The sequence below is a fragment of the Parasteatoda tepidariorum genome, chromosome 10 (genome assembly GCF_043381705.1).
Source record: "Parasteatoda tepidariorum isolate YZ-2023 chromosome 10, CAS_Ptep_4.0, whole genome shotgun sequence".
Classification (NCBI taxonomy): domain Eukaryota; kingdom Metazoa; phylum Arthropoda; class Arachnida; order Araneae; family Theridiidae; genus Parasteatoda; species Parasteatoda tepidariorum.
In genome coordinates this window covers 50,391,035-50,403,477 of record NC_092213.1, presented here as the reverse complement: position 1 = coordinate 50,403,477, position 12,443 = coordinate 50,391,035, and the positions used below count along the sequence as shown (strand labels likewise).

Below are 12,443 nucleotides of genomic sequence, written 5' to 3'. Positions count from 1 at the left end.
AAAAATATACAGTAACAGCGTAACTGTTAATATTTTCTAAAATCGATTTCACAGCTTTAAAGAGGGATAAATAGCGATTCCGAAACACCTATTAAAAGCCTTTTTTCTTTAATATTTACAAAAGTTTGACCACTTGAAAGTTGACAAACTGAAAAAATGGGTAGACTCGCCCCGGTTTACGGCACAGCAACAACAGTAATTCAAGTTACAAAATCGAACTAAAAAAATATCTGTGTTATTAACTTTACAAGTTTACTAAACCCTGTAAATTTGCTTTCATTATCATAACTATTATTAATAGTTACATTTTCAAATCATTCCATATTGCTAAAAAAAGAGAGCCATTTTTTTTTTTTCGTTATTAAAAACTAAGCTGTGTCAACAAATTTTTTGAACTACAGATTTTGGATGATTTTTGACCCGAAGTAACTCCCATCCTTCTTAATTCATGAGTCAAAAATCTGAGCCGGTCAAAAAAGCAACATATTTATTGAAGGAAAAAAAAAATATTGTATCTTTCCGTAGTTATTTAGTATATTTATGATCTATTTTTTAACCTATAAGTTGTTACTCTTCCAACTTAATAATTCAAATTGGTTTGATAACTTATTTGAGTCATTCTTAATTATTCAGGATGTTGACCTTTAAAATGCTGATTAATTAATATTAACTTAGTTATGAAATCAGAAACGAAACCATGCAGAGAAATACATAGAAATATAAAATTCATAGAAATACTTTCTAAATAAACACACCTCTTTTTAATTCTTTTTGGCGGATCTGCAGAAAAATGCAGTTTTTGTGGATAAACAATTCTTTTTTTGATGACTTGAAAGATATGAGGACAACCGCATTCTGGGAGGTATGGTCAAAATAGTTTTTGTCAAGAGAGTAGTCTAAAATCCCTTTAAAGTTATTTTTATTTTTTATGTGTTTCTAATGAAGAAAAAAAAATTTCGACATTTAACTATGTCGAAATTTTTTTTTCTTCATTAGCTTAATGTATTTATCTAAAGGTAATTCAATAGAAAATCATTTTTAATTTTTCGCTATTATTTAATTTTTAATTAGTTGAAAAATTGTTGTATTGCGAAGTATGCAAATTTTTACATAAATTTTAACTAAGTGACTGTAAATGATAAAAAAAACGAAATTTGTATAAAATCGCTGAAATAGTTTGCGAGTTACAAAATTTCAAAGACAAAACGTAATTGCAAAATTTTTATTCTCAAGAACTATTAGACTGTTTTTCTGTAACTTTGTAATTTTTCTCACTTAAAATTCCATAATTTAAAATGATGCAAAAATTTATATTCCTTACAAACCAACATCTTTTTTGACTATTACTAAATAAAATAATGATAAATAATTATTTAAAAATATTTGTTTTCATGGAATCATCTTTGGATAAACAAATTTTTTAATCGTGCAACAAATTTTCCATTTGATTAAAAGTTTTCCACACATGGAGAAAACGCAAAAAGTAAATTAATGTCGAATTAATTTTCGACCGCTCTCCTCACCGAAGTATCGAGATCATGTTTCTGGCTACGCTTCATATTCTGATAAACACGAATCCACATGCATCCGGGGAAAAAGGATGCTTATCCTTTAATAGTTAGCGCTAATTAATTAACATAAAGATTAACTCCTTAATAAATAAAAATTCGATTATTAGAATAAAAATTTAGCTGGGTGATATCGTTCTTTTTCCCCCCTCACCATGCATACAGCAATAAATTATCCAAAAATTGACTTAGTGTATATTTATATCTTCTAACATTAGAGAATGGAAACACTCCGCGTTCATATTTTCTATAAAAAATTTATTAAAATAATCTTTTAAATTTACACAATTAACTATTGTTGTGGAATAATTTTTTACCTAAAAAAATATTTTCATGAGTCACATTTCTTCAAAAGTTGAAGATAAATTAGAAACCGATATTAAAAAATCGTTTGCTTAATGTGTTAATTCTCTAGCCTAAATATATATATTACTTTTTAATTAAATGCTTTTAGATTATCAATTACTTTTACAACAACGATGTGTTAGGTGTGCAAAATTTGAAAACTGATTTTAGCACAATTTTTCTATATATTTTAGCATTAGGAAACAGCTGTCTTGAAAAAGTTTAAAATTAAATTTATAATAGAATCGTTTGCTTTCACAATCGCACTGGAAACTTTCGAAAGAATGTAAATTTATGGTATGCATGCACCACTGTGCATTGTAAAGTAAAAAAGAAGGTAAAACTGTTTCATTTCCCTCACTGATTAAAAGGAAGCATCTTACCTAATGTTGAACAACGTATAGATTTTTTGTGGTAAATGAAAGAAAACAAATCTAGATACAGATTTTATTAATCGCTGTGAATTTCAGATCATAAATTCTAATTTATATTAGGCAGGTGGTTGAATGACATGTAATTGAGTGAAGAGTTCTGCTGCTATTGACTGATCAAAATGTTTTTATGGAACATCAAAAATTAAGATCATCAAGGTTTTTATTGCCATTTTTGTGTCCAAAATTTAGAAGAATGTAAGTATCTCAAAGTTATGATTACAACTTTCACTTATTAAAAGTTCTTTTCTTAATCGTAATATTTGTATATTATACTTTTAAAAAGTAACGCAATAAGTTCATGTAAGTAAACGCTGTACAATTACTTATTTTCTGCGTTAGATTTCTAATTTTTTTAAGGTCAAAATTCGTGTAGACAATAAGTATATTAACTCGTATGCATTTATTATTTTTCACCCAGACTATTTTAATTAAATTGCTAACCCTCCTGAGGGATTATATTTCCTCCATGTTAACCAACATAGAATTATAATACAGATATTTGTTTTATTTATGAAGTAACTAATAAATACTTTTTGTATAATTTACTTATCGAAATGTGTTCATGTGAACCTTGTGAGCTTTTTTATAACTTAAACTTTGAAAACATTTAGAAATGCGTTCAACTTTAAAATCTTGTTGATAGGTACAATAGAATACATTTCCCTGAATAAAATGAAATAAAAAATATTAAGAACTTTAAATTATATACTTGATAAGGAAATACCGTACTGTAGGTTATTATGGAAGAATCAAAAACCCTTTTCTGTCTAAAATAATGAATATGACCCTTAAATATAAAAGGGAAAAAAATATTTTTCTTCTTTATAGAAATTTGCAAAAGCAAACAAAATTAAAATAATTATAGTTCCCGGCAAAAAATTGTATTTTATTAGTATTATTGGTTATAATTATAATAAAAGCCTGATTGTTTAGTCTTAGAGGAATTATACGATTTTTACTATTGCTATGACTTTTGAGTAACACCAAGAATTAAAGTTAAGCTTATTGTCCCAAATTAATCTTAACTATTCCAAAAATAAAAGTTTTGCCGTAATTTATATATCTATCATCTATTATATATTGTTATTAATGTTTTCCAATTGAAAGGAATGAAAAATGTTTACGTGTGCAATGCGACAAAAGTCAAACTTCAAATAATATTAGGGGGACAGGAAAGTAATGTCGTTTCGGTGCATTTGATATTTGTTATCAAGATTTTATTTTTAATCAATGATGTATTCACCCTTATTAGCAACAACCTTCCAATGCTGGATCGAAAAAAATTAACGGATTTTTAAGACTAACGAAAATTTAATACTCCGAACGATATTACTTCCCGGTCCCCCTAATACTTACTGCTTAATTATTCCTAGAAATCACAGTGTCTATGTATGATTCAAAGGATTAGTCACTTCACAACTATCCATCTCAAACATAGACTAAGAATTGAAAAAACAAAACAATGAAACAAACAAACAAAAAACAATTACTGCCGTAAAATGAGCTATAAAGAGAATATAAGTTTATTTTTGTATGACACGAAATGAAAAACGTCATCACTTTCGTACTAATGTTCCTTAATATTCATCGAAACTTCCAACTCGCCATTGTTTTTTGTAAATAAAATAATCCGTCTTTTTTTTTTTTTTTTCATTTTACGTCTGACAGATAAAAAAATATTTTCCCCTTATTAATCCACCCTTGAACAGCTTACTTTTATAAAATTTTATTTAATTAGTTTCTTCCTTTTAATTTTGTGAGTATTGTTTTTTTTATTTTTGTATAAAACTAATGGAAAGTGTTTGTGCGTTTTTGCACAACATGTTAGAAAACAGTACTAATCTAGATGGCAATATCAGCTTCGCAAATACATGCAAATGCATAATTATACTTACAAAAAAAAACTCATATATAACTTCTACTAACTAACTCATATATAACTTATATTACTTCTCTCATATATTCTTCTCATATATAACTCATATATAACTGTTAGACGGTCTTGGGATTGATTTCATTTGATTCAGAGGAGCATATAAAAAAAAAACTATGTTAGAAACCTTGGCCAAAGGATACTCTGTTCGCCAAGCTAGAAACAATACTTCATATGTTTGAATAGTTGTATATAAGTTTCCTATCTCGTTTCTTTTCCCTCCCGCCAAACATGACTCGCGAAATTGTACTATGAGGAGGGTACTTAAGAGATTTCCGCAAATTTGCATGATTGTTTTTTTTATGAACATTTAAAAACCTATTTGTACCTACCTACTGTACTAATAGTGTGATTGGACTGTGAAGCTGACATGAAATACGGTAATTTTACTGCAGATTTATTATTAAAAGTTATTGGCTTTTCTGGTTAGTTCAATTTATAAAGTTTTTAAATCCGGAATTTTTTAAATACTTTGTTCATTTGTTTTAGAAGTTTTTAAATTAAAAGATAATTGATAGATGATTTTAAATCTTTGTTTTACTTCAGAAAAGTTAGACGCGATTGAGTACTTCTTTCAGTTATATAAGATTGACTCCTAGAAATTTTGGAACCAATAAATATCTCAGCTCATGCGCAAGGGCGCCGGCAGAAAAATATAAAAGGGGGTATAACCCTCTAACAAACCACCCCTCCCCCTCCANCCCCCCCCCCCCAAAAAAAAAGAAAAATTAAAAATATTCTGCTATTACATTTTGTTTTGTTATAACATATACTTTCATCTGATAATTTTTTTTCAAGATACATTTCTTCATTGTTAACAAGATATTTTAAAAAAAGTACGAAATATGGAGGAATAATGAAAATTCTTATGAATTCCTCGAATACATCGATTTAGTTATTGAGGCCACACTGTTTTATCTAGCGGTAGCGGAAGCGATCAAAATTGGTCTAACTCTTCCAGCTACTACGTGCACTATTGAACCCACTTTTAGTACAATGCGACGCATCAAAATATGGAATAGGTCTACAATGTCTCACAAGAGATTAAGTAGTTTGTGCATGCTCAGTGTGCATTGGAGAAGAATCAAGGATGACTCAGAATTCATTGAAAAATTTATAAACAGATTTGGACAGCTAACAAGACGATTACAATTCTTGTTTGATTAAACAATTTTTTAATTGTTACGTATCAATAATTACTTAATTATTTGGTTTTGAATAAAAATATTTTTAAAAAAAAATTTATACTCTATAATTGTTTATAAAGAAAGCCAGGGGGGTGCAAGTGCACCCCCTTGCACTCCGCTGCCTGCCCCCTTGCTCATGCGATATATATATTTTTTTTTAATTTTGTTATAAAATAATACAAAAAGAACAAACCTAGTTTTCTTTACTAAAACACAAAAATTATGAAATATTTTATTATGCCCTGTGCGCTGTTTACAATGATAAGAGAACTAGTCTTTGTCAGTAGTCTTATGTACTAAATAAACAAAATGATTCACTTTATCTTCGTATTCTACGTATTGATCTTCGTATTCTTCATTTATGATGTCTCTAAGCTTTTCCCAATCTTTTCCAAAAGTGATGTCAATTCGGTCATAGTAACAGCCGCATTCTTTTTCCTCTAAATCACACGAACAACCTTTTGGAGGGCAGCAATGTTTTGGCCCTTCCCCTAACATGAGCTTCGAGCAGCTTTCATCCTCCTTTGCACATTTCCTGAAAAGATAATACAAAGATCTACATTGTTATTAGTTTCAATTGCTAATTGAAGGGGTAAGGATAGTTAAAGAAAGATGCATATATATATTTTTAAAATTATATATAGTTTCATTTAACAAGTTCATTTGCTTTGCAAAGTTATCGAAAACCGCCAGATGTTAGATTGACGACTAGAGGATTCATCTCTGGGGTTATATAATATCAGCACAGAGATTGGTTAAAGACAGGAGCAGTATACAAATTAGCCAGTTTTTGTTTACGAGGTGGTCACAAACACTCAGGGGAGGAAGAAAAAAATTGAAACTTTGCCCTTATTTTACCAGGCAGGTTTCATTGATTATCTTAGATTTTTGTTACCGGTAGCATAAATTTTATAATTAACTTTTCAGTTATGCCATATTCTTATGCAAAAAATATACTTCAAAACACTTAAAATAGCTTTTTGAACAGAAAGTAAAGAACTTTTAACCCATGGGAATATTCCCTGCTTAGGAGTTGTAATTGTCCTAACTTTTTTTTTAATCAAAAATTGTTTTATTCTGATTTTGAACTGCTTGATCTGATTTTCCTTTTATCATCTGTCCTAAGTACCAACAATATAGTTGTCCTAAATATCAACTATATATATAGTTTGTAACAGGATTTAACATCCTAAAACTCAAAAAGGAAATACCCTTAAATGAAATAACGTACGAAGTGGAGACACTGACATACATGGCAGATTCGTCTTTAGGGTATTGCCTCCACTTTAATTTCATTTTACTGTTTTTTTCTTTTGGATTTTCAAGGCGTTGCATCCTGTTACAAACTTCTAAGCATCTCCTATAGTGGTATAACAAGTTAATATTTAGTATGTTTTTTGGATTTCTTTTATTGTGGTAATCCTTTCAGTTCTGTTATGAGGTAATAACTTATTTTGTTTTATTTCATCTCAAAAAATTTTTCTTCGGATTCTATCCTCGATAGATCTATGATAATAAATTCTTAAAAAAAAGTTTACTTAATACTAAATGTATCTTTTAAATTATACTTGCTCAATATTTTCTTCTAGTTCTCTCCCCTCTGAAAAAAAAAGAAACTGGTAGTTATTTTTTTAAGTTAGGTATTGTTCGCATTATTTTAAAAAAGTTTTTTCTTTACCTTTATGCCAGTAAGAGCAACTAACTGATGCTAACAAAAGGAGTAGAAAGAATCCAATAGCACCAAACTTCATGTTCTTCGAAAAAATATTTTTCACGAAATTCAATCTGAAAATTTCTGCATCATAGCTATCATTAATACGTCAATAAGAAATTATTCCATATTGAAAAATATGCGTTAGATACTGTTATTTCTATTCTTAAAAACTTAGTTATAACACACTTTTCGAGCAAGTTTTTAATGACTTTTAACTTAAAATGATCGGATTTTCACATAGTACTTAGGTAAAATACGAATGATTTAAGGGCTAGCATTTAAATATGCTAATTAATTAGTGAAGACAGTATTTTAAGTTACAAAATCGTACGAAATATTTCTTTTCTCATAATATTCTGCTTTCATTTTTTCCACAAGGAATATTTCTGAATTAACTTATAAATTTTTCACAATTTACTAACCATTGCTAAGGAATAATCTCTCATCCAAGAAAATATTTTGGAAAGGCCAATTTTTTCCGTCACAAAAGTTAAAAATAAATTCGAAAGTGATTCCAAAATACCATTTGCTTAAAAATTTGCGTTTCTTTTTCTCACTTAAATCTATTATTTTTTTAGTTAAATAAGATACAATAGCAACATATCCTACACGTGAAATGTTTGAGTTACTATAAAAGCTATTTATAGCACAATTTTTGTAGATTTAAAAGCATACAAATATTTCTATATTGTGAAGTAGATTATATAGAATATAGAATTTTTCTGTGTTTAATTCTTTAGGAAATTGCAATATTGGAAGAAAATTATAAAAATTTATTATAAAAATTTATTATAAAAATTAAATATATAATTTATTATTTAAGATGTAGAATCATTTGCTTTTGCAATTCTTTTTGATAAAATGGAAGCTTATTGTATGGATGCACCACAGTGCATTGTAGATTTAAACAAAGTAAAAATATTTTACTTCTCACTGTGTTTAAAAAGAATCATCTTACCTATGTTGAAAAACGTATGGATTTTTTTGATGCAAATGAAAGGATAATTTCAGATGTGGATTTTATTCATCGCTAGAATTTCAGAGCATAAATTGGAATGTTTAACAGGTGTATTTGTAGCTTGAGTGACGATGGAGGAAAAGATCTGTAGCTATTGTTTGGTTTAAATTGTTTTTATGTAACATTTGAAAGAATTTATTATATGAAATTCCCAAAGGTTTTTAATCTTAGTTTTGAATCCAAAATTTAAAAGAATACAAATATTTCTATATTGTGAAGTAGATTACATAGAATTCTTTTTTATTTGTTATTTATGCTTTTAAGAAGTTGTACATATATTAAGTTCATGTAAGTAAACGTTCTATAATTACGTATTTATTTATTTTATTGCTTAAATTTGAAAGAAAACGTATCTTTATTTACGAATTCGAAGAAGCATTCAAAATGAAAATATGTCGCAAAGGCTCTTGACGAAATTATTCCTATCATTAATTCATTATTACTATTTTTATGAAACTTAAGCCTCAAGGAGGGTGGATAAGATTTAAAACTATGGCACTAGTAGTACATCATTTACGTCGCACTAAAGCTGTACAATAGGCTATTAATGGCGACGGTCTGGGAAGCATCCCTGATGAAGATGATCCGAAGACACGCAATCATCATTTTGATCCTCTGCGAAAAGGATGGCTCCGGCACATAGGTGGCCCAGTGAATCGCGGGCGAAGCCGAGTTCTTTACAGTTGAACAATTTAATGATTTCTGATACCGCGCACCCTCCATCCCTTCGCATTCCCGGGCTGAATGTTCTTATATATCAGAACAGAAAATCCCCAAAACTAATTGAAAAAACCGTTTCATTCCAACTTGTTTAGAGGGATATTAATATATACTTGACGATCAATTTTTTTTTTTAAAGTCATGACATACATACTGATATTTTGTTTTAAACTCGTGTAAATATAAATAGTGGGGAATAGTTTATAATTAAGAATAGTTAAAGCTTTTCATGAGGAATAGTGAAATCATGAAAAACTTTTAAAAATGATTTTATTACCAGTTTTTTTTTCCCTACCCTGTCGCTGGCTTATCGAAATGGTCTGTCACCCGCTCATTGACAGCCAGTGATGCTTGACTTTAGTGGTTTATTCCAATATGCCATAGGAGGAACATCAGAAAAATAAAACTGAATTAATGGATCCTAACTCATTACTTACAAACATATGCTCCCCTCCTCCCGAAAAATAAATACACGCTTGAGTAATAAATTCGAACAAGTATTGTAAAGCTCAGTGTAATCGAAAAAAAAACTTTTTTTGTTTTTTGTTTTGTACCATTTTTGTATCACACAAAAATTAATGCTTAAACTTCACAAAGTGAAATAAATATGATCTAGATTATTTAAACTCGATTCTTAGAGACAAAAAACATTAATACAGCTGAAACTCTAAAGTAAGACAACGAAAGTTAGGAAATATTTTTTTAATTTATTTTGTGGTAAATTACATAGTTGATTCAGTGATTGCAGTTGCGTTCTGCATCAACCAATGATTACAAATTATTCACAAACACATGCTACAAGCTAATTTTGTTATTGCGCTGTAATGGATTCTTTTTAAAATCGAACATTCAATGGTAGTTATTTCACGGCATCAAGGATTACATTCCAATCTTTTCCAAAAGTGACGTCAATGCGATCCTCAAAGCAGTAGCATTCTCTGGAGGCAGGATCGCAGGAGCAACCTTTTGAATCACAGCAATGCTGTGGTCCATTGCCCAGATTCAGTTTAGAACATTGTTTATTTTCTTCTGCACATTCCCTGTCAAAAAAAATTCAAATATCAAGACGTTATAAGGAATTATATGTTAGACTCAAAAGCAATAATAATATTAGAATTAAAATAAGAGTGAACATCATTGGGAATAAACTCTGTAGTGTGTCTATCGCTACAAAAATACAATTCCAATTAACAAGTATATAAGATATGTTTAGTCGATTCTGTGTTGGGTACCTTTTCATAGATGAAGGTTGACATTGTCGAAAATTCCTCTCCCCACATTGGTAACCCGGACGTGATATAAACACGCCAACCTTGACAGAAACGCCCACTTTGATTTGAACACGCCTACTTCAATGGATTCCTCCATTGAACAGTTGACTTGTGACTAGGACTGGGCGATATTAGAAATTATATATCGTGATANAAAAACATTAATACAGCTGAAACTCTAAAGTAAGACAACGAAAGTTAGGAAATATTTTTTTAATTTATTTTGTGGTAAATTACATAGTTGATTCAGTGATTTGCAGTTGCGTTCTGCATCAACCAATGATTACAAATTATTCACAAACACATGCTACAAGCTAATTGCGCTGTAATGGATTTTTTTTAAAATCGAACATTCAATGGTAGTTATTTCACGGCATCAAGGATTACATTCCAATCTCTTCCAAAAGTGACGTCAATGCGATCCTCAAAGCAGTAGCATTCTCTGGAGGCGGGATCGCATGAGCAACCTTTTGTATCACAGCAATGCTGTGGTCCATTGCCCAGACTAAGTTTAGAACATTGTTTGTTTTCTTCTGCACATTCCCTGTCAAAAAATTTTCAGATATCGGGAAGTTACAAGGAATAATGATATTAAAGTCAAAAACAATAATAATATTAGAATTAAAATAAAAATGAACATCACTGGGAATAAACTCTGTAGTGTGTCTGTCACTAAAAAAATACAATTCCAATTCATTAGTATATAAGATATGTTAAGTCAATACTATGTTGGGATACCTTTTCATGGATGAAGGTTGACATTGTCGATAACTCCTTTCCCCACATTGGTGACCCGGACGTGATATGAACACGCCTACCTTGACAGAAACGCCCACTTCGATTTGAACACGCCTACTTCAATGGATTCCTCCACTGAACAGTTGACTTGTGACTGTAACATTATTCTGGCGGCGTTGCTACCTAGTCAAGATCACACACAACGTCGGCTGTGTACACTCAACTGCTAATGGCAACACAGGAGCTACCACGATCAGCACTCAAAGATACGGTGGTCTTAATACCGCTCTCCCGGATTCTCACAAAACAGCAATGAATCAACTAGTGGCATCCATTCATCGAATTGTATCACAGCTATTATTCTAGGGGGAAATACTGTAGTGTCTACCACTATAAAAATACAATTCCAATTCACTAGTATATAACTAGAATACATGTTGGGGTATCTTTTCATAGATGAAGGTTAACTTTGTCGATAACTTAAATTCAACCCCACAAATTTAAAAAAAAATTAATCGAATTACTTAAGGAGAAGTTAACTTAAAAAATTTATATCAAACAAAGAATGCCCTGGAATTCTTGAAAGATTTGAAATTTGAGCCTCATGTGCGAAAACATGCTGTCATTGAAAAAAAGGTTGTTGACAATTCGAGATTATTTAAAATAGTAACTTTTCAAACAGCTTTTGTGAATTTTAAGCCTTGGATGTTTGAAATATTTTTTGATATTTTGTTTTTAAATCTATTTACTTTTGCTTTCGTCGTTCTTCAAAAGCGTAAATGAATCTTTCAATAATGATTGCAATAACGCAAAGCGATGTTTAAGAAAGAAAATAAAGTATTTTTAAATTTTTTACGAAACATTAAAAATAAATACTTCTAAAATAATATGAGTTAACATTTATTTCTGATAAATACTTCAGCTGCAAGACAATTTATAAAGTAGCTAATAAAAGAAAAATCACAGTAATAGTTTAATGAAAATATTAAGCATTGCTTACCCTCTTTCTTCAGCCAAAGATTCGCTTGCTGAAAAAAAATGATAAAAAATTCATTAGTGTTAGTTCTTTTTGTATCATAAATAAAAACACAGAACTAAATACTATATTAATATCTATTACTTACCACTTAATATATTTGAACAATCTGCAATTATCAGTAAGGAAAACACAATAATCGCAATTCTGGGTCGATTCATACCTCTTCAAAAAAAGAAAATTTTCTTTTGTAAGTGCTGTCTGAAAATATCAGGAATAAATAAAAATTTAATAGCATGAGTTAAAAAAGAATTAATGCAGAAATTCACGATATTTTTGAGGCCCAAAATCAAAGTTTCCCAAAGCAAACTCGTGACCCGAGGATTTATTTTAAAATTAACTCTGTTTATTATGCATTTATTAGTGCGTAAATTAAAACAAACATTTGTCCTTTCAAAAAAAAAAAAAAAACAGGTGGAAAAGTGCGAGTTATCCGAGTTACCTTTAAAATAATACAGCGCTAATTATAATAGGAATCA

The 12,443-nt window shown here is 29.5% G+C and overlaps 1 protein-coding gene and 1 long non-coding RNA gene across 3 annotated transcripts in view; both read right to left on the bottom strand.

The window, feature by feature from the left end:
- Positions 1-2,425, bottom strand: part of LOC107447065 (uncharacterized) — a 6,128-nt gene extending 3,703 nt beyond the window's left edge. The window contains exon 1 of the long non-coding RNA XR_011638106.1: positions 2,297-2,425. This is a non-coding gene — a long non-coding RNA (uncharacterized lncRNA). The remainder of the gene's footprint in view (positions 1-2,296) is intronic.
- A 3,239-nt stretch (positions 2,426-5,664) lies between these two features.
- On the bottom strand, positions 5,665-8,293 carry LOC107447074 (uncharacterized). 2 transcript variants are annotated; one of them, XM_043050939.2, is made up of 4 exons: positions 8,140-8,293; positions 7,146-7,252; positions 7,040-7,067; positions 5,665-6,002 (listed from the first exon to the last, which is right to left on the bottom strand). In XM_043050939.2, the coding sequence occupies exons 2-4, from the start codon at positions 7,216-7,218 to the stop codon at positions 5,738-5,740; spliced, it is 366 nt and encodes a 121-aa protein (XP_042906873.1). In that variant the 5' UTR covers positions 7,219-7,252; positions 8,140-8,293; the 3' UTR covers positions 5,665-5,737. The 2 variants fall into 2 exon arrangements, with proteins under 2 accessions (XP_042906873.1, XP_042906874.1); XM_043050940.2 differs by having other exon boundaries at positions 7,146-7,262; positions 8,140-8,276.
- Between the last annotated feature and the right edge of the window lie 4,150 nt (positions 8,294-12,443).